This window comes from Pantherophis guttatus, chromosome 4 (assembly GCF_059756535.1).
Source record: "Pantherophis guttatus breed Tessera chromosome 4, ASM5975653v1, whole genome shotgun sequence".
Taxonomy (NCBI): Eukaryota; Metazoa; Chordata; class Lepidosauria; order Squamata; family Colubridae; genus Pantherophis; species Pantherophis guttatus.
The window spans coordinates 256820-277050 of record NC_142066.1 but is presented as its reverse complement, the minus strand read 5'-3'; the positions used below and the strand labels follow the sequence as shown (position 1 = coordinate 277050).

Here is a 20231-nt window from a genome sequence, read left to right as displayed (position 1 = left end):
GGTGGGGGCGGGATTTGGAACCGGCGGCTTTTGCGGACTGTTCCATGTGACGCCAGCAGGGGGATCCGCTGCGTCTGCCCTGTCCCAGCCTTCCGCCCGCGCTCCAGGCTCCAAAGGCGCCCTCTGCCGGTCAGGCCACGCGGTCCCTCTGGCCTGCCGGAATGGAGCGCTGCGCGCGCAACCGCCGACGCGCCTCCGCTGCGGTCCTGCCCCGCCCCTCGGCCTCGTCCATCGCTTCCTGGCGCAGGGGAGGCCAGCGAAGCGGCGGCGTCCCCCGCTCCTCCGCGCGAGTGGTGCCGCTCCTCTGGTGACCTGCCAAGGGCAGCCGGCGGCGGCGGCGGAGTCTGCTGCGGCGGGACGGTCGGTCGGTCGGTCGGAGGCTTCGCGTGTCGGCCTGGCCATGGCTTCGCTGCTGTGCTGCGGGCCGAAGATGGCCGCCTGCGGGATCGTGCTCAGCGTCTGGGGGGTCATCATGCTGGTAAGAAGCGGACCGGCCGCCCTGCCTGCCCAGTCGGGGTGGGAGCGCGGAGCTCCTGGCCGCTGCTCGGGAAGGCGCCGCTCGGCCCCGGCCCTTCAAGGCGCCCGAGGGAGTCGTGGTCGGTGGGCGCAGGGGTCCCCCCCCGCTTTCAGCCGTGCCTAGCTGCAGCGACGCGGGCCCGGCAGGGTGACGTTCGGGTGGGCTTGCGACCCTCCTGCGGGCGGCTCCTGCCATTCCCCGCCGACCCTCCCCGGCTCCCCCTTGCAGGTCCTCCTGGGCCTCTTTTTCAACGTCCACTCCGCTGTCCTGATTGAAGACGTTCCTGCCACCGAGAAGGAGTTCACGTGAGTCGGCGGCGGGGCCGGGAATCCGGGGGAGCGGGGCGAGGACCCCCTTTCCGCAACGAGCCCTCCTGTCTCCCCTCTTTGCCACAGGTCCGGGGTAACCGCGATCCACGCGCTGTACGACCAAGTCAGCTACAACTGCTTCATTGCCGCCGGCCTCTATTTCATCCTGGGGGGCTTCTGCTTCTGCCAAGTGCGCCTCAACAAACGGAAGGAGTACCTGGTCCGCTAATGCCCGCTTCCTCCGCTGGAGCCCCTTCCCCGCTCCCCTTCCACGGACTCCCCCTGGGCAGGGGCCCCGGGGAAGGGAAGGGCTCTCCGTGGCTCTGTGGAGCCCCTTTTCTTACGCCGGCCCCCTCCGCATCCGCTCTGCCCTTGGTTCCCTTTATTTAAGCCCCAGGAAGAGGTCAGTTGGCACCGCCCTTCCTCTGTTGCCCTGCGGCTGACCAAAAGAGAACGGCCATGTTGTGTAAATAGCCGAGGTGTTCTCCCTCCCCCCTCCCCCCCCCCATTGGCATCTTCCTGGCTCCAAGGTTGGGCCTCCATTGCCCGGTTTGCCAGCAGCCAGTCCCCCCCGGTTTGAGCCGTCTCCGTGCTCTCTCTGTTTTGTCTTGATCGTGATGCTTTGCCCAGGCCGCTCCCCGGGGCTGGAAGGAACGGGCGTGCGGAGGCAAGGAAGCCTCTGACCCGGGGAGGGGGCTGCCATGGGGCACCCCACTTCCTGCCTCCTCCCGGGGGAAGGAAAGGCTCGGGGGGGGCTGCGGGGGGGGGTGCGTGGGTGTGTCAGCCCTGCTCCGATACCCGCGTTGCCGGTGCCCGGAAGAGTCGTGTGTGCAATAAACAACCTTGGATGTGGCTGCTTGGCTCTTCTTTCCAAATGGGGGGGGGGGTCGTCTTTGGGAGTGGGGAGGGGGAGGCTGCCGGAGGGTTTCCTGAGGTGGGTGGCCGTGGGGGGTGTGGGTGGGTCATCCTGGCAGAATTGCCTTCTGTGGGGGGCCGGGAGGGGAGCGAGGCGGGTCCCCGGTCCCATCGTCCGCGGCCGGCGCAGGGCCGTGGCCTTACGCCTCGCATCATAGAGTTTCCGGAAGGAGCGCGCTAGGGGAAGGGCGCATGCGCGCGACCGCGCCATCGAGGGAACCGCCGCCGCCGCCGCCGCCGCCATGACCTCCGCCTCCACCAAGGTACCCGCCGGCCGGGGCGAGGGTGCCTCTGAGGGCGGGCAGAGCGCCCGCGGCCCCGGCTGACCGCCTTTCCCGACCGCAGGTGGGCGAGATCTTCTCCGCGGCCGGCGCCGCCTTCACCAAGCTGGGCGAGCTGACGATGCAGCTGCACCCGGTGGCCGACTCCTCCCCGGCCGGGTGAGCGGGGGTCCCGGGGCCGGAGGGGGGCGCGCAGAGGGCGGCCGGGGCGCTGATTGTCCGCGTCCCGCAGGGCCAAGTGGACGGACGCCGAGATCGCCCTCCTGCGGGCCTCCGTGCAGCGCTTCGGCGACGACCTGCACCGCATCAGCGCCCTCATCAAGGACCGGACCGTGTAAGGCCCCCGCCCCTCCCCCGCCGCGGCCCCCCTCCCTCCCTCCCCCCTCCCGCTGACCGCCTCCTCCTCCTCCCCCCCCCGCAGGGCGCAGCTCAAGGCGGCCGCCAAGCGCAAGGCTTACGAGGACTCCGGGCTGCCCCCGCCGCCCCGCGCCGACTCCCCGAAGAAGCCAGCCGGCCGCAAGCCGCCCCCGCCCGCCGGCCCCGCGCCCCCGCCGCCCGAGCCGCCCGCCGCCAAGAAGCCCAAGGTGGACCTGACCCTGAGCGCCCTGAACGAGGCGGACGCGCCCCGGGAGGAGGGCGACGGGCTGGTGGGCGAGGGGCCCCCGCCGGCCAAGAAGCTCAGCTTCGACCAGGGTAAGGGCGGGCGGGCGGGCGGGCGGGCGGGGGGAGAGCGAGAGGGGGTCCCGCTGCCCCCTCCTTTCTCTCTCTCTCTCTCTCTCTCTCTCTTGCAGACAGCCTGAACCTGGAGCCCGGATTCCTGCTGACGCCCGGCGGAGCCGACCTGCCGCTGCTCTCCCGCTGAGCCCCCGCCCTCCGGAGCCCCCCCTCCCCAGCTTCTGCCCGCACCTCCGGCAGGGCCTGGCGGTAGGGGGCGCCCCACCTCAGGGTCGCCAGGCGTCTGTGCCTCTTCTTGTCCTGGAGCCCAATAAAGGCTGCTGTGCTCTGGCTTGGGTCTCCCCGGTGCCTTTGTTGGGGGTCAGGAGGGTGGGGCGGGGCTGTCCTTCCTGACCTCGCGGCAGGGCCCCCCTCACTGCAGCAGCACAAGGAACACTGGCTGCGAGCAGCAGAGGTGCCAGTATTGAGGTGCTGCTAGAGCTGGGCTGGCAGAGCAGGTGGGCCGGGGGTAGCCCCAGGGCGAGTCCTCCCCGCCCCCCCCTTGTTCCTGGGGAGGTGTGGGCGCCTCTGCCCAGCTGCCGGTCGAAGGCGTCCTGGCCGCTCGCATTAGCACCACAAAATGGGTTGTGGATTCCTGTTTGCCAACAAACCATGTTGTGCTGCTGTTGCGTACGCCAGCGTCAATAGCTTGGAAAGGTTTTTGTGGTGCGTGTGTGTGTGAGAGAGAGACAACAGAGGAACCCTTGCAGCAAGAAGCAGCCCCCTGCCCCCAAATGCCTTCTGGCCTGCCTCCCACTTGTTCTTCGGAGCCCCTTCCCTGTGTCGCTTGGATTTCCCAGCAGTCCTCAGGACAGAGAAGAAGGGGTGCCCGGAGGCACAATGGGGGGGGGGTACCTCTTACCCAATTTTTCCCAAATCTGTCAGCCAGGGTGGGGAGACTCTTGCTTCCACCCCACTACCCCTGAACTTGAGGAATATGGGATGGATGGAGGTCCCGAGGGCAGGCAGGATAGGGGTGGGGGTGGACAACTGGACCAGCTGGTGGTCCCAACAATAGGGATGGCCGAGTTTGCCAGAAGAATCCCCACTTCCCCAAAGAAGTGACGCGGCCCACTTTGTGCTGAATGGAAAATGGAGACAACGCCCGAGCTGCCTTGGACTGACACCCTCCCGCCCCCAGCACAGTGTAAGATCCTCCTTCCCCGGCCAGCCTGCAGTTGCATAGTCCAAGGAGCAGATGTGCTGCGGCCTGGTGCCCCTTTGCCCAGGGCTTTGCCCCCACAAACACAGGGTGAGGAAGAGTCGGGCATTCTGCAGAAGAGGTCAAGACAGCACCCAAGACCTGTCTCTCCCCCCAAAGTCCTACAATGGTCCAGAAGGGGACTTGGCTGCTTCCGATGGGTGGGGCTTGCCTGCCTGCACTATCGCCACGTACATGGCTGTAGCAAACCACTTTCTCCCCTCCCCTCCTCCTGCCCACCCCCCCAGAGGCATGCTCGGTTCCCAAGTGGGCCTCCCCAGGTAAGATTTGCAGCAATGGCCCCCATTTGGATGGCAACAGAAAGGGCTGCTTCTCCTGTTCCAGGGGAGGAGCTCCTTGCTGGGGGTGGGGGGGAGCAGGGAAGGAAGGGCAGCGGGGCCTTTTCTGATCTGTGGGCTCTTGGGGGAGAAAAGGTCAGCCCACAATCTGCTAAGTCAGAAGATTTGGGTGGGAGCTTTTGAACACACTTGGGAGTTTTTGGTTAAATTGGGGCAGATAAGTGTTCACCCCCAAAAATAGGATGGGGAGGGGTCAATCGAACTGTAGGCCAGGGGAAAAAAATCTGGGCCTCGTCTGCCATCTTGATTTTACCTCCCAAGTCACCCCTCAGTCCCACTGGCAAGACTACATCAGCCCCTCCCCCCCGTGTCCCTGGCGGCTTGGATGGGGGGCAGGAAGAGCACAGGAAGGCTTCTGTCATCGCCTGTGGGAACCCTGCCACTCCTGCGCCTTGAAGTGGGGTGATTGCATCAGTTTCCGCAAAATTTGGGGAGGCCTTGGAATAGCTGACCGGCTTAAAAGAAAAATCTGGAGGGGGGGAGGGCGGAGGGGGCACTGCTTTTCTAGGCAGTGGAACAAAGGGCACACCCAAATCAAGAGATTAGTTCTGAGGAGGGAGACCAATTTGGGCCAAATCCTTGGGAAACAACCTTGTAAACAAATTGGGTGGGCTGAGGAGGGGCTGGAGGGGCCCTAACAGTTAACTTATTTCTATTTTTGAGTAAAATGTTTGATAGGGGGAGAAAGGCTGAGGTTTCCACCATTCTGGGGCCTGACCTCTCTGATCCTCAGGCAGCCCCCATTTCAAATCTGGGGGCTCCTTGGCAGGGTGGGAGCTCCCTCCACCCCCAGCCCTTCATTTGGCATCCTGGCCCTATGCCCCCCTCCCCCGGCCTGGCCCCTGGAAGGAGGGTGCCCTCTGAAACACCCAACTCTCTTGCACAGAGGGGCTGCTTCTTGGAGCAGCATCGACTGCCCAGGGGACATGCCTTCTCTGGGGTTGTGGGGTGGCAAGGGAAACGGGGGGGGGGGTGCCTGCCAGCTTCCCTTCCCAAAATCCAGCCTGGCTTTCTTTTGGCCCCCTTTTTACTCAGCATTATTAGGCTGTCCTTGTAAGGCTGCTTCCACCCATGTCTTGTCCACCCCAATTGACTCCTGGTGGGGGAAAATTATGGCAATTTGGGGGCTCATGCAAGGGGCCGTGCCCATTTTCTGACTGGCGAACGCTTGACTAGGGCCTGCTAGCCTTCCCTTTACAGTCAGGGTGTCATTGTGGGCACCGAGCCGAGAGTCCTGCCTGCCTCTGACCTAGCACCTACTTCTGAACCACAGACATACCACCCCCATCCCTGTACACACACCCCCCCCCCGCTTACCTGCTCTGCAGACCCTTGCCCCCTCCAGATGATCAGGGATCGTGTTTTCCAGAAGTCTTAAGTTTAGCCCTTAAAAAAAATATTTTGCAGCCACGGCAAGCCAAGACTGGGGTGTTCCCTTTTGCCACCCGATCTTGGCATTCAGCTCTCTCTGGATCCACGGGGGCCCGGTCCCCCACCCCCAAAAAGGGAGCATTTGTCCCTCTTCCTGCTCCAACAAGGGAAGTTGGGGAGCTCCTTCCCGTTCGCCCCAAAGATTTGCCACCCCTTTTCAGGGAATCCGGAATTGGAAAAAAATAAAAAAAAACAGAGGGTGCCCCCGCATCACCCCCAGAGCTGCCAGCCCCTTCCGTGCTGCGATTAGGGAAGGCAACGAGAAAGAGAGAGAGAGAAAAACAGGGCAACTGAGAAAAGCCTGGTCCTTTTTCCCCCTACGCAACTTTCTACACTTGAATAAACCCCTTTGGGGGGGTGGAAAAAATCTGCAAAAAATTCAGAGGGGAGGCCAGGCACCCCCCTGGATGTGTGTGAAATTTGGAGCAAATCCAGACAGCCGTTTCCCAGCAAAAAAAATTGCTTTCCAACGGCTCTCTCTCCCGCCAGCTTTAACGTCCCCAGCTGACTTTGTCGCGGTGCCAACTTGTGCGTCTGGATTGGCAGCCCCCCAGCATTTCAAACGGTCACTTTGTCTCTGAGCAGCGCCCAGAAACCCCAGCCTGTGCAGGGCTCACCTGTGGCCCTGGACCCCCATGGCCCCCACCCCCAGCTCCCATCTGGGCAGGGCGCTGGTTGGCTCTTTTCTTAACATAGAAGGCCATGGTGGTGTTGAAACATGTGGTGTGTGTGTGTGTGTGTGTGTGCCTGCGCACGCATCCATGTGCTAGCTCCACTCACGAATCTGCCGATGTGAAATCAGAGCCTGGTTTACCAGCTGTCCTGCAGCAGCAGCAGCTCCCAGCTCCTGACGTGCCTGGTCATACAGATTCCTGGGACAGGCCACCCCACGGAAGGGAGCCCCCCCCGCACCGATCCCCTCCCTATACAAGCCCCATTCCCGCCCCCAACCTGGCCTGGCCCTCTCCAGGCAGCAGGCAAGAATCAGAGGGCAGCACACTTGGCTTGGCCCCAGGGCCAGGGCCCCTGTGTGAGCCCCAATTTGCAGCTGCAGCAGCAGCAGCCATGGAGAGTCCTTCCACATAGTCTGGGCAATGCCAGGCTGCCCCTGAGGGCAGGCAAAGGCCCATGGCAGAGAGTGTCCGAGCGCCTTTCTTTTCCCTCAGACTCATAGATTCAGGGGCTCTGTGGAAAGGATGGGGAGGCAGGAAAGGCCAATACTCTGGCAAGATGGAAACCCCAACAGTCTAGCCCCAGAGTTGCTTGGTGACCCCTGTCTGCACAACTCACAGGAAACACCCCCCCCTCCGCGGGGTTGGAGAAGTGCATGTCCATAGTCTCCCCTGCTGCTGCTCCTCCCATCTAGCCCAGCTCCTGGACCCTATGGGTAAACAGAGAAGAGAGCTGGGGCTTGTCATTCACTGACATTTAATACAGAGATGCCAAAAGTGGGGGAGCTCTGGCTATCCCAAGGGACAAAGCAGATCTTTGAACATGTACAGAAATACATATCAAAGAAAAATAATTCTGCAAATTGCCCCCCTCCCCAAATACAGTTAACTAGCAATCTATGATTCTCAGGTGGAGGGAGAGATTCTGGCACTTTTGCAGCAGTGACACAATCAGCCTGTTGAGCCTTTACAATGTGCAGCTTCAGCACCAGGACTTAGGGCTCCCCCCCTCCGCTTTTCTTTCTCTGTTTGGGGACACAACTGCAACTCTCTTAAAGGTCTCCCCAATATCCTCAATGAGCCCTTCCCGAGAGACCCTCTTTTCCTCTGGTCTGGACCCTCCAAAGAAGGAACCTTGCAGGTGATGAGAGGAAGGGGGGGGGCTTCACAGGCCCTCCTCGTGACCTGCCCCTGGCAGAGACTGGCAGACGGGGCAGTGCTTTCCCCCACCCCGCCACCCCAGTGCTGGGCAGATCTGGCCCTTGGCCCCCATTTGGGCCGCAGTGGTGGGTGAGCACTGGCGAACCGAGTTTGAATCAGGAAGCCCAGCCGTTACCCTCCGGCCAAGGGGCGCTTGGGGACGCCCGCTACAGGGAGCTTCCCCCAGCCTCCCCCCCCAGTAAGGAGCAGCAGGGAAGCGAGCGCGGCACCCCCTCCCACACCAGGAAGCTTGGCTCGCATTTTGGCGGGTCCCGGAAAGCCCCCTCCCCCCGAGTTGCTCAGCTCTTCCAGCTCCTCAGTGGCTGTGGATGTTTATGGACGGGGAGCGCACTAACCCCCCCCCCACCCCCCCAGCCCAGCTTCGCAGACGCCAAGCCTTCGGGCTTCCCGGAGAACGGGGCAGGGAGCGAGAGGAGGGGTAAGCCTGCCCCGCCCGTTCTCAGAGCTATCCCCACGGAGGGTTCCGGGCGGAGCTCCTGCCTCGAGGCCGGCTGAGGACGCAGGATAAGCGGAAACTCCAGCTCCGAGCCAGCATCCCGGGAGCGCAAGAGGTCTTTGGCTCAGCGGGCCCGGCCATTTGGCGCCTCGCCTGCCGGCAGTCCCGCAGCCACCTGCTCCGGAGAGCCGCAGGAGAAGGAAGGGGAGATGCAGCAAAGGCTCCGAGGACTCTGCGCTTCACCTGCAACCGCTTCGTGCCCTGGCAATTCCGATGGGGGACTCAGTCAGCCCGCTCACCGCACGTGGCGAAGGATGCGCCGGCCCCGGATTCCTCCCCCCCCTCCGGCTCAGGCGGGCTAGCGGCCCCTCCGGAATCCGCAAGGCCCTGCAGCGCCCACGCGGCCGGTCGGTTTCCTCCGCACGTGCCCGGAGCCTCGGCGCGACCGTCTCTTCCCCTTCCCTCCGGCCCAGCCAGGCAGAGACCAAAGCTCGGGATCCACAACTTTATTGTTGTCAAACACAGACGAGAGCTCCGCGTGCAGCGGTCAGGCATGCGGGAGGCGGGCGGGTCCCGAGGCCCGGAGTCCGCGGGAGGGAGGGCTGCGGTTAGCCCTGGCTGCGGTCGGCGGGGGGGGGGTCGACTGGAAGAAAGCAGAAGGGGGGTTCGCCTGTTGCAGCATCTGCTGCAGCTCTGGTGCTATATACAGTTCAAATATAGATATAGATTAAATATATATATATATATATATAGCTATATATTTACCACATTTCCTCTTTAAATAAATATATACAAATCCCTGCTGAGTGGGCAGGCTCAGGGCACAGGATGGGGAGGGCTGGGGGGCCGGCAAGGGGCAATCGAGACCGAGGGGGTGGCCTCCCCAAGGAGCAGTAGATCAACTTGCTGCGGGGGGTGGGGGGGCTGGTGCTGGGCTCCTCCGGGTGCTTTGGATCAAGAGACAAACCGGCTCCTTGTCAGCGAAGTTGGGGGAGGGCGCCTGGGGGCCGATGCCAGCTCCTCCCATCACAGCTCCGAGCAGCGGTCCTGCTTGTTGTAGTGGTCGAACTGACTCTTCCAATGCATCATGTAGGCGCTCCAGAGATGGAACTCCAGTTTCCACTGCCGCTCGGCCTCCTCAATGTTGTCTGGGGGATGCCAGCAGAGAGAAAAGGGGGGAGGGAGGGGGAAACAACAACATCCAGGGACATGGGGGGCAAGGAGAGAGGGTGTAAGGGAAGGCCATCGAGTGAGGATGGGGTCACTTCAGGGGGCAGGCTGAAGGGCCGGCTGGGGGGGGGTGTCTCAGGGTTTTCTCGGAGGGAGGGCTGGTTCTTGGCAATGGGGCGGCCTGCTCAGCGCTTGACTGGCCTTGTGATTCTGGGCAGAAGCCTGGAGAGGCAGTCGGGGGGGGCTCCCCTCCCTGCCCCTTGTGCCAGGGCTGGGTGGTGGGAGGGCCGTTTCCAGCAGGGATGGCGCTGTCTCGGGGAAGGTTCTGGAGTGGGGCATTTTGCTTTTGGAAAAGGAAATGGGGCAGGTTGGTCCTGGGAGCGAAGAGACCTCGCCCTTGTTTGGCAAAGCAGCTTTGGGCCCAGCGGAGCTGCACAAGAATGTGAGGGGGAAGGGCCCAGGATATGACCTCCGGAAGGGGCAGAGGGAGAGGTGAATTTTGGATGCAAAGATCCTCCTGAAGCCCCCTCCTCTTTTTGCTTTCTGTGAGCAGCCTCCTTCCTGACCTGGAGCAGCACAGCAGGCCTGGCCAGTTTCCTCCCTGCCTGGTTCACACAACCCAGCTAGGAAAGGGCTTGCTGGCCATTTCCCAGCTGAGTGCAATTGGCGGAGGAACAGCTGCACGCCAGTTCAGCAGACACCCCCAGCCTGAACCGTCTGATGCCATCTTGCCATGGGCACCCATAACCGTGAGCTGAACGGCACCTGGCTTGCTTGCCAGAGGGGCCAGGAGATGCCCTCAAAAACACCTGGGCAGCTGAGGCTGCTCCCTGCTGGCACCAATGCAGCTGGCAGGGGGCAGCCTCTCTTCTGTTCCCGAGCTGGGAATGCAGCCCCTCCCCACTCTCCATCCACTATTGCCATTGCCTTCTCTTGTCCCAGCCAAGTGGCCTGCAAGGCATACATGTATCTCCCCTTAGCCCCCTGCGGAGGAAGGGGGTCCAGTGCCTGTTGAAACCTTGCCACCCTCAGGAGCTGAAGGAACATAGCCTAGCGCGTGGAGTGGGCTTGGGTGCTGATTCTGCACCCCCACTTTGTCCTCTCCTTCATCCCACATCCCTCACTGCCCAAGGTCCTAACATGGCTCTGAGCCTGAGAAAGCATCTGGAGCAAGCCCTCCCTGCTGTCCAGAAGCTGCCCCCTTCCTCCTGTGCTCACTTGTCTGTGCTGCTTCTGGCTTGGAGACCCCCATCTCTTCGGCTACCACGAAGGCCCCTCCTGAGGCCCTGGCTAAATCCGGAAAGCCAGCTCTCTGATGCTTCAGAAGCCTCAGGGAAAGCTCCATAAAGACAGTCATAGAGATTCTTTAGAGCAAGATTGGTCTTTCTCAGGCTCTGGGGGGTGGGGTGGAAAGGCCAGGGGGCTTTTTCAGCTGTTCTGGGACTCAGGACCCCCTTCCTGCTCTCTGCAGGGCCCCTCCAGGATTCCTGGCCACCATCCGCCTGGCTTCCTCTCGTTCTTGCACAGGCGCCCTGCGCGGCTGAGGTGAGTTTTCCTTCCACTGGACTCCCTTTCCTGGCAGCACCGCTTCCTGCCACCCACCCCAGACCTGGGGGGCATTCAGGACAAGAGCAGAGGGGCAAAGGGAGGCCCTGGTGGGAACTGTTGTAAATGCTGGCAAATACTACAAGGGAGAAGAGAATGCAGCATTCAAGCCAGGCCGGGGAGGGAGTGGGTGAGCCTGTTGCCTGCCAGAGCAGCCCAAGGGATGTTAACTGAGTGAAGCCAGCAATGGCTTCTTCACCCAAGGCTGCAGAAGGGTGTGTGTGGAGGGGGCGGGTGGAGGGTCTGCTGGGCTGAGAGGGGCAGAAGGCCTCCTGGCCTGAAGAAGGGCTGCTCTGGCAGAAAGGAGAGAGCTGTCAGGTCTGGTGAAGTGGGAGACCACGGCTGAGAGGAAGGCGGAAGGCCAGCTCTTTGAAGCTACTCTCCCCACCTTCAACTAGATTGGATGCGGCCCTCCCCATCACTGCACCCCTCCCTCCACCACCCCAGGGCTCACCTGTCGCGCTCAGTAGTTTGGGGAGAAAGTGGTTCCAGAAAGCACAGATCTGGGCACGTAGGTTGCGCTGGGTGGCCAGCGGCTGGGTGTTGAGCTGGACATACTGCTGCTGGGAGGTGGTGTAGGATGGCCAGGCCCTGTCCTCAGCAGGTTCAGTGGGGCTCCTGTGTAGAGACAGAAAGGGGACCTGCTATTGACAGACAGGCCTCCCAGCTGCCACGGCCTCCTTCCTTTTGCAATTTGTGGGTTGTGGGACACCCTGATCATGCTTTGCCTATCCTACTTTCCTACCTCCAGGCCTGCCCTTTCTCCCCAGGCAAGACGCTGTTGGGGTTCTCATTCCCAAATCCAGTGCACCCAGGAAAATCCCCCGGGCCTGCCCCCATTTCCATCTTCAATTTGGAACCAGATGTCCGGCATAAGGCCTCCTGCCTGAGCAGGGGGTTGGACCAGAAGACCTTCAACGTCCCTTCCAACTCCGTTATTCTGTATTCATGCAGATGTGCAGGGACAAGTCTTCCAATGGGGTCTCAACATATAAAAGTATATTTTAGAAGTCCCTTTTTCTGGTGTGGCTGCTAAAGCTAGCACAATAATCGAATGAAGGCACCCAAATGGATGTCTCGCCCTGTCCCTTGTTTAAGTTTGAAGCCCGAAGATCTGCACGAACCTTTTCTTGCCACCAACGTTCATTTCTACTTTTACAAAAAGCTGTTTTCTGCATTTGTGGTCTCCCGCTTCCCTCCATGCCCTCCAAGTTTCTGTCTGCCTCCCCTTCCTTGTCCAGTGGCCCCCTCTGCAGTGCCAGGTCCCCCCGCCCCGTTCACCCCGGTGGCTGCCCCCCCCGCCCCGTTCACCCGGTTACCCTGTCCGGGCGAAGTTGACCCAGTAATGCATCATCCTGCGGCTCAGCTCCTTCTCTTGGGCCGTGTAGTTCAGGGTGTCATTGAGGGGCAGTCCAAAGACAAACTCGATCTCATAGCCGTGGGGGACCCCCATCCACTGGGGCCAAACGAGGTTGGAGGCCCGGTGGTCAAACAGATAGGTGTACACCTTGTTGCCGCGCTTTGCGTAGTGATTGGCAAAATGCATGACTGGGCAGATGACATTGTGGTCCCCCACGATGTCGTCCATGGCCTCCCGGTTCTTCTCCCCGCTGTCTTCGTCCTGCCAGTCTGTATACTGTAGCACGACAGCCTCGGTGGCGATGTCGTTGGCATGTGGCACGCTCATCCGCACCCCTTCCAGGAAGTCATCCCGGCTGATGAGGCTCTCGTTGTCCTTGCTGAAGCCGGGCACCCCGTAGATCAGAAAGTAGGAGCCCTCATCCTTGACCACTCCCAGCAGAACCTGGGTCTCCTTGAAGTTGCCTGTGCCGAGCATGGCCTCGGGGGTGTCTGGAAAGAAGTCCCCGTCAATTACCGGCACGAAGGGGAAGCGGAAAGTGCTCTTGTAGGGCAGGACAGACCACTCCTCGTCAATCAGCTGCTGAGGGGTTTTAGAGCGCAAGCAAATGACCAGCTCGGAATCATTGGTGAAGTGGCAGCCCACCTGCTTTCCCAGAAGGGTTGCGCGGCGCCGACTTTCTGCAGGTGTCACGGTGGCCCATGGCGCATTGGGTGCACCGCTCTGCAGAATAGCCCGCTGGAAGAGGGCCCGGCTCTGGGCAGAAAGCAGGTGCATGCCCACTGAAGCGGCCCCAGCACTCTCCCCAAAGATGGTGACCGCTTTCGGATTGCCCCCAAAATGCTGGATGTTGTTCTGGATCCACTGCAAGGCCAAGCGCTGGTCCAGCAGCCCCATGTTCCCCGGTGCCTCCTGACTCCCCAGGAGGCCCAAAAAGCCCAAGGCCCCCACGCGGTAGCTAAGGGAGACCAGGATGACGTTCTGTGTGTAGGTCAGGATGCGGCCATCATAGACATCCAGGGAGGCAGAGCCGCTGTAGAAGCCCCCTCCGTAGATCCAGACCAGGACGGAGATGTTCTTCGGGCGGGGGGAGGGCACCCAGATGTTGAGGTAGAGGCAGTCTTCGCTCATCCCCCAGTTGGGGTTCCACATCTCCGTGCCATGGAATCCTGGGTAGGTGTTGTCCACCATCTGGTAGCAGGCGCGCTGGTAGGAAGTGGCATCGAGAATGTGCTGCCAGGGCCTCACAGGCTCAGGGCGCAGGAAGCGCATCCTGCCCACGGGAGGCTCCGCAAAGGGGATGCCCAGGAAGGCCGAGACGTGGCCTCCGAGAACGGGCATCCGCATGCCACGCACCCAGCCCGTCTGGGTGGCCACTTTCAGCTCGTCCGCCTGGCCAGGCAAGACCGCTATGGAGGATGGGACACAAAGGAGGAGCTGGAGCCACCAAAGCCATGGCGCAGGCATCTTGCCAGGTGGGCAGGAGGGCATCTGCAGGGGAGGGGGGGCAGAGTGAGAAATGCACCTCCCCAGCCTGGCCGTCTATGCCACCCAATAAAGACCCTTCCATCGCCTATCGGCTCAGCCAAGCCAGCGACTGAGCTCATCAGAGCCAGATAAATAGCAGCGGCTGTGGGAGGAGCCAAGAGCGGCTCCCCCCACAAGAGGGGGGGTCTGTGTTAAGGAGGAGGCCCTGACCCAGGCTGCTGAGAGCATCACAAAGCTGCCCCCCCCTCCCGAGAGTGTTCACTGGTGGGCCTGGTTCATTGGCTCCCTGCCCACCCAGCCTCAGCCTTTGGGGTGGGGGGTGCTGTTTCTTCTTTTTGTCTTTAAGCAGGAAGGGGTGATAAGCCAGCCCAATTGCTTGAGCCTTGCCAATTTTGTGTATCCATAAACTATTTATTATTCATATATTTAAGTACTGTTACTTAGCACATAGGAAAAGTGCCTTTTTCCTATTGGGTCTGGAGCTGAGCTGCTTTGTTCAGCCGAAATGGCACCGACTTGAGCAGGCGCACCTGCCCCCCCCGCTCCGCTCAGGAACACCTGGCCATCGAGTGGATGGAGGGGGAAGGCTGGGGATCAGATAGGGGTCTCAGCCCACCAGGTAGCCCTTAGCTGACCCCTGTCACTAGCCATACAGGAGATGGGTGTGGGATGTGGCTCTTGGGGCGTGGTTTGTAGTGTTGTGCATCCCCATGATTGGCTCCTGGCAAGGAGTGCTATTCAAAATTGTATAGAAGGGGCTCCCCTCCAAGCTGGGGGTGGGGGTGATGATGCCTGTTTGGAACTTGCTTCCAAGCAATTCATTCCTTTGCAAGTGAAAGTTTCCCTTCCCACCTATCAAGTGAGACTCCTTGGGCCCACAGGCCAGCTCAAAGGACCGGAGCTTTCTGGGGCAACGGAGGGGGGTTGCCTTGTGCTAAAATAGGCCAGGTATTAATTACCTGTATCTCCGCATATCTGTATCTTTCTATCATCAGAAGACATTTCATCTGGTCTATCTCCAACCTGGTTAATTGTGCTCCTTGGTGGCTCTTGGGGCACAGCCTCCCTCATTGACTGGATTGAAGGCCCCCCATATGTGGGGGGGGGGCAAAGGATGCTCCCTCCTCCTTGTGTCCCATGAGCCTCTGCTTTCCTGGGAGAGTACAGCAAGGCTCTGCTGTGTCACTTGAACCCTTTTCCTTTACCAGCAGGCTGCAGAGAGTGTGGCTCGGACCCTGTCTCTCGGGCGGGGGGGGGGCTTTGGGGTGCTGCCAGGCCTTGGCTGTGGCAATGGAGGGGCCCACCTTTCATCCGCTCAGCCTTTTTGGTTGGTGGACTGGCTGGGCAGGGTCTGGGTGCCTCCTCAGAGGGGCGTGTATGACTAGTCCGCTGTAATCCAAGGCTGCTTCAGAATGTCACCCCTGCACCACCCCTGATCATTCACCCTCAGAGGACTCAGGCCCTCTGGCTCAGCAGGGGGGGTTTCTCGTGAACTTCAGGAGGGAGGGAGGGGAAGGGCTTCTCTGCAGAGGGCCTGGCTGCATCATTGAGGCAGAACAGTGGGCTGAGGGGGGGGGTGTTTTATGGCTGCTGCTTGACAGGCCCCCTTACAAGGATCAGCCAAAATGGTGAGCAAAGGAGAGGCTGCAGAAGGATCAGTCAAAATCTGCATTTCTAGATGGAACCGTTGGGGTGAGAGCAGGGTGTGTGTGTGTGTGTGTGTGTGTGTGTGTGTGTGTGAGGGGGCGGGGCGGGGGGGGCAGAATTCTTGCATGCAATAGGATACAGGGAAGGCTGGTTCCAGGCGGGAGTTGGGGGAAAATCATCTTCAAAGGTACCCAGGTAGAGCTTTGCGCCGCATGGGTTCAAGGGGGCTCTGCTGGGGATGATGGGGATTGGATTCCTGTGTGGAGCAGGGTTGAACTAGGCGGCTTGAAGGGTCTGTGGAAGTTGAGGCATCTGCAGCACAAACTCCATTACTTCCAGATTCTCCCCTGGGCTTCTCAACTCTTCTCGTTTGTGGCCGTTGCTTATGGAAGAAATTAACTGCAGGACGGCTGAGGAAGGACAGGAGACCTCCAAGCAGGGGGATTTGGACCCCCTGTTTCATTCCAGGCCAGTTGGCCGGCAGCTGTTCAGCTATTTAAAGAACTCGGGTCAGAAATAAACCAGCAGAGCTTTCTATGCCAGTGTGAGAGTGCCAGCAAGCGAGACAAAACAATTGTCTGTCTGTCTGTCTCTCTGTGTGCTGGAGCTTTTGCAGTGGGCTCCTAGCATGTGCAAGAGAAATGCCCTCTCTTGGCCTGGCACAGTCTTTAAAGGAAGAATGCCAGGGTCCCACTTGAGGCCTCGGGTGTCTGCCCAGGCTGGGGGTCAAAGTAGCTGCTTCTCAGGCAGGGGTGGGGGTGGGGGAGCAGCTGTTGCTTCTTCCCCAGGGAGGCTAGGCAGGAAAAATAGCTCCACTGGCATCACTGACCTGTCAGGAGAGCCTTCATCCGGAACTCCCCTCCCCCCACCATGGATTAGCAGCCGAAAACTGACCCAGCAGCCAGGACAACATCTGAGTCTGTTTGTCTTGTGAGCTGGCAACACCACCTAGTCCCTCCACTAGGAAGCGGAGGGGAGGGGCTGCCTTGCCCACTGCTGGCTTTGACCCTGGGGAGTCCAGCACTCTCTTGCCCCAAGTGAGAGCCCGGCTTTCCCGCCTCACAGGCAGTGGGTATGCTGGCCCTCTGTCCTGCATTGGTCCTAGAAATGACCCTTCCTTGTGCAGCCTTGCTCGTGGCTCAGCCCCTTCCCTCCTGCCCACCTTGATCTTGGGTGCCAAAGTCCTTAGCGGAGGTTTGTGTGGCTGCAAAGTGGCATGCCTGCCTGATGGCCCAAGCCTTCCCTGGCTCCCCGCTAGTTGTGACCTGATCAAGCCCACATTCTTTATGTTGATCAGGCTGGTGATGACCCGGGATGGAGTCGGGGACCCTCTGTTAGCCTCACATGGGGAGCTAAAAAGGATTACCACAACAGATGCCTACAATCTGCAGGTGATGTGCCCACGGGTTGTTCCACCTCTGCCAGTCTTATGGGCAGCCCTCCTCATTCAGTCTGTCTGCAGAATGGGAGCCAGCAGGTCGCTCAGGGAAGGATGGAGCCTGGTCCCCTCGGGTGGAGGTGAAGCTCTCAGGTGTGGGGGCAGACCCAGGACTCCTTAAGTATGGCCCTTTGGTGGACACATGGCAGCTGCAGCTTGAGCCACATCAGCAAATGAGGCCCCGCCCAGCTAGGTTGGGCACGATCTCAAAGGTGTCCCTCTTCCTTCTCTTTGGTGGTTGCTGAGAGAAGGCTCCCACCCCCACCCCACCCCCCTTGCCACTCAGAGAAGCTCACAAGCCACTGATCTGACTTGGTCCCCCCCCATCTTTGGGACAGAGAGGGTGTGTCTAGTGCATGCCCCCATTCCTCCTTTGCAGAAGCTGGAGACGTGGCGTTTTCCCCACCCCTCAGGTTTCCTATGGAGAGATGACCGAAGCTCTCAAGGAAGGGGGGCCACAACCTGCGGAGGAGAAAAGAGCCCGTGCACCCAGGGGGGCAGTTGAGAAAGGAGGAGGGGGCTTCGGTTTGTGCACTGGAACATTCAAGCATTGTTTGGGCACTGTGGGGATGTCTCTTTAAGTGCTGAGTGGCAAGCAATTTCCTCTTGCAATTTGACCTAAGGACAACATCCTTAATGGCTGTGTGTGTGTGTGTGTGTGAGACTGCTTGACCTGGGAAAAGCAGCCTGTTTAGAAGCTGCCAGGAGATGCTGTGAAGGGAGCCGAGCTGTCCAGGGGGAATTCTCTCAGTTGCCTCACAAGACCAGGGGCAACCTTGGAGCTCCAGAGAAAGGTGCCCAACAGCTGGGCAGGCTGGAAAGCCGAGCAAGGCTTGCCAGCTGGTCACGCTTGAGTGGAGACCGCCAGGGTGTCTCATTGCTGAGCCATCCCCAAAGAAGTCTCCAACAGTGCCTTTTCTCCTGCAGCCGCCAGCCCCACATTGGCTCCCTTTCAGCCTAGGGCCCCTTACCTTGCAGTGGGAGAGGCACCCCTCCAGTAGACTTACCATCCTTTGCTTGGCAGAACCGACTCACTTAGACCTGCAAGCATCAGAGAAGCCCCCGACCCGCTTTTGTCTTCCCCACATGCTCTCAGGCAGGGAGACCTGGCCGCTCGGGAGACGGTGAGGATGCCGGGGAGACCCCCTCAAGGCGCCGAGCAGTTGCACGTGTCCAGCGGGAGCATGCGTGGAAGGGTTGGGGGACGGGGCCAGCTAGTCTCGGCGCTTCTGGAAGTCTCTCCCTCCCCTTGTCCGGCCGCAGGCGGTCCAGGTTTTTAATAGACCTGCCACCCCCCCCCGGCTCCCCCTTCTCGGTTTCCTGCAGCTGCTCTGTTGGCCCTGGGGACAGCTTCGCAGCTGTGGGGGCATAGAACCGAACCCCTCGCCCCAAGCAGCGCACGGCTAGATAGCTAGAGGGCTGCCCGTGCCCGTCCCAGGGGTCCCGGCCAGGGCTCCCTTTGCCTCTCCCTCCCGCAAGGGAGCCTCCAACCTCGGATCTTCCTCCCTCCCCGCCTAGCTTTCAGAGGACGCGGCGCCTTCGCCCAGTCCTTCGGTTCGACCTGCTAGAGGGAAGGGATGGATGGAGGTGGAGGAATAATCAGGGGCGCTGTGGCACTCTGCGTATTCCTAGAGGCTCAGACGCAGAGGGACGCCTCGGCCCCTCCTCTGTCCAACTCGGTGGGGAGTCTCCGGGCGGCGGGAGAGCCCAGGTTTCCTCGTTACTTTGGGGGAGAATCGAAGTAGCCGCTTCGCTCTCTGGTTGCGAGAGGGAGGGGAGACGGCTCCCGGACGCGGGTCTTGCTGTAGGAGGCGAGGCCCCGGGCAAACGCCCAGGGAAGGGGGGAGAGGTGGGCCATCATTAACGCGGGCGCTCTCCGGCCGCCAACCGTTTCCCCCCACAGACGCCATCCCGTTACCTTGGAGGAGGAGGAGGGCGCCTCTGCTTCCTCCACTGCCGCGGGCTGGGCTGCGTCTGCGACGCCGGGCGGGCGGTGGCAGCGGCGCCCCCCCAGCCCAGCCGGCCCAGCCCTGCCTCCCGCGGCCGCGGCCACGTCTCGCGAGCCTTGCCCCTTCCTTCGCCGGGGCGGGAGGGGGAGGAGAAGTCGGCCAGCCGTGGCCCCTTAGCCAGTGGAGAGGCTGGTCTTTGCCCCTTCCTCCCGGGAGACCAGACCCGGCATCCCCGACGGTTTGCAGTGGCCGAGGGGGATCCAGATTTGGAAGAAGACCCCTTCCTCACCATTCCCTCCCAGTTACCGCAAATTGGGGGGGGGGGACAAAGCGCATTTCTTTGCCCCCGTGCCCCCCCCCCGCGCCCCGTCCTTCTACAGAGGCCTGCTCAGCTGCAGGACTCCCTGACCGCTGAAACAGCCGAAATGCGGAGCTGGGTGGCCTCAGTCCGGCGAATTCTGGGCAGGTGACTCTCCGCTTTCAAACATTCTCAACCTCACAGGGTGCCCGCTCCGCCCCCTCCCCCCCCCGGAGCCACCAAGCACGTTTTGCGTGGTCTGTCGGTCCACGGGGTAGCCCGTTGCCAATTGTGGCTCAGTACCGCTGTGCCAGGGGCAGCCCTGAGCAATCCGGCAGAGGCTCAATCGCGAAATGAAGCGAATGGTAATGTGCATTGGCGTTTCACGTGTAGATAGCTACCCTCCACCCACATTTCTAGTCTTTTGCACCCAAAAATCTGAAGTTCTTGGAAACAAGGGAATTGGATCCCTCCCTCATCTCGAGGGGCCTGTTTCGGAGCCCTCGCGGAAGGCATGGCGCGCTGCCTCTGAGCGCGTGCAGAGGGCTTCCAGGCGGACGGGAGGCCAGCGCTCGCCTTGGCTGTCGCTCCAGCACCTCTGCGGTGGACAGCTCTGCAGCCCAGCTGAAATCTTGGCGCAGCTCCGCCTCCCCGGCTGGAGGAGTCCAGCCGCCGCCGAGGAAGGGTCGGCGAGGGGCCAAAGCGAGCCGTGGCCTGAGAGCGGCGAATGTGTATTTCGGGAGACGACCCCAAGAGTCCGCCGTGTAGATCCGGTTACCCGGAAGAAAGGGACCGGGGAGGGGTGGTTGCCGCGGGAAGAGTCCCCGAGCAGCCGCGCCAGCTAAAGCACTTCTCCGTGCTCGGGCCGCGCGGCCCACTTGCCACCCCGGCGCTCGCCACGGGGAGGCGATCGCGCCTTCTTTCCAAGTTCGGCCATCCCTCCGGGGAGACCCACCTCTTCTCCTGGGGCGCGCGCTCCCGACAGAGCCCTGCCTCTGAGCGTGCAGGTCCTGGGACGGGAGGGGCAGAGCACAAGCGGTGTACTCCACGAACGTTCCTGCTCACTGCTGTTTCTCCAGGCAGCCCTGGCCCCTCTCTCCAGCTGTGGGTCGCTCCTGGCCAGGCAAGCTCCCCCCAGATGTCCAGAGGCTCTCTCGGGCTCACAGCGGTGTGAAATTCTTGGGAGCCAGGTGGCTCAGAGCAAATTCTATTCTCTAACTGT

At 61.3% G+C, this 20231-nt stretch overlaps 3 protein-coding genes across 9 annotated transcripts; 2 read left to right on the top strand and 1 right to left on the bottom strand.

Moving 5' to 3' along the window:
* The first annotated feature begins 178 nt into the window (after nt 1-178).
* Nucleotides 179-1678, top strand: RNASEK (ribonuclease K). The gene is made up of 3 exons (XM_034430817.3): nt 179-478; nt 746-822; nt 913-1678. The coding sequence occupies exons 1-3, from the start codon at nt 401-403 to the stop codon at nt 1052-1054; spliced, it is 297 nt and encodes a 98-aa protein (XP_034286708.1). The 5' UTR covers nt 179-400; the 3' UTR covers nt 1055-1678.
* Nucleotides 1673-3027, top strand: BACC1 (BPTF associated chromatin complex component 1). 4 transcript variants are annotated; one of them, XM_034430780.2, is made up of 5 exons: nt 1673-2003; nt 2086-2180; nt 2254-2355; nt 2443-2714; nt 2813-3027. In XM_034430780.2, exons 1-5 carry the CDS (start codon nt 1983-1985, stop codon nt 2881-2883), a joined length of 561 nt encoding a protein of 186 aa, XP_034286671.2. In that variant the 5' UTR covers nt 1673-1982; the 3' UTR covers nt 2884-3027. The 4 variants fall into 4 exon arrangements, with proteins under 4 accessions (XP_034286671.2, XP_087749889.1, XP_034286672.2 ...); XM_087893763.1 differs by having other exon boundaries at nt 1844-2003; nt 2817-3027; XM_034430781.2 differs by lacking the exon at nt 2254-2355 and having other exon boundaries at nt 1844-2003.
* A 5518-nt stretch (nt 3028-8545) lies between these two features.
* Nucleotides 8546-18806, bottom strand: ACHE (acetylcholinesterase (Yt blood group)). 4 transcript variants are annotated; one of them, XM_034430815.3, is made up of 4 exons: nt 18681-18806; nt 12149-13680; nt 11284-11447; nt 8546-9202 (listed from the first exon to the last, which is right to left on the bottom strand). In XM_034430815.3, the coding sequence occupies exons 2-4, from the start codon at nt 13678-13680 to the stop codon at nt 9081-9083; spliced, it is 1818 nt and encodes a 605-aa protein (XP_034286706.1). In that variant the 5' UTR covers nt 18681-18806; the 3' UTR covers nt 8546-9080. The 4 variants fall into 4 exon arrangements, with proteins under 4 accessions (XP_034286706.1, XP_087749860.1, XP_034286707.2 ...); XM_087893734.1 differs by having other exon boundaries at nt 8546-8697; XM_034430816.3 differs by lacking the exon at nt 18681-18806 and adding an exon at nt 17770-17900 and having other exon boundaries at nt 8546-8697.
* Between the last annotated feature and the right edge of the window lie 1425 nt (nt 18807-20231).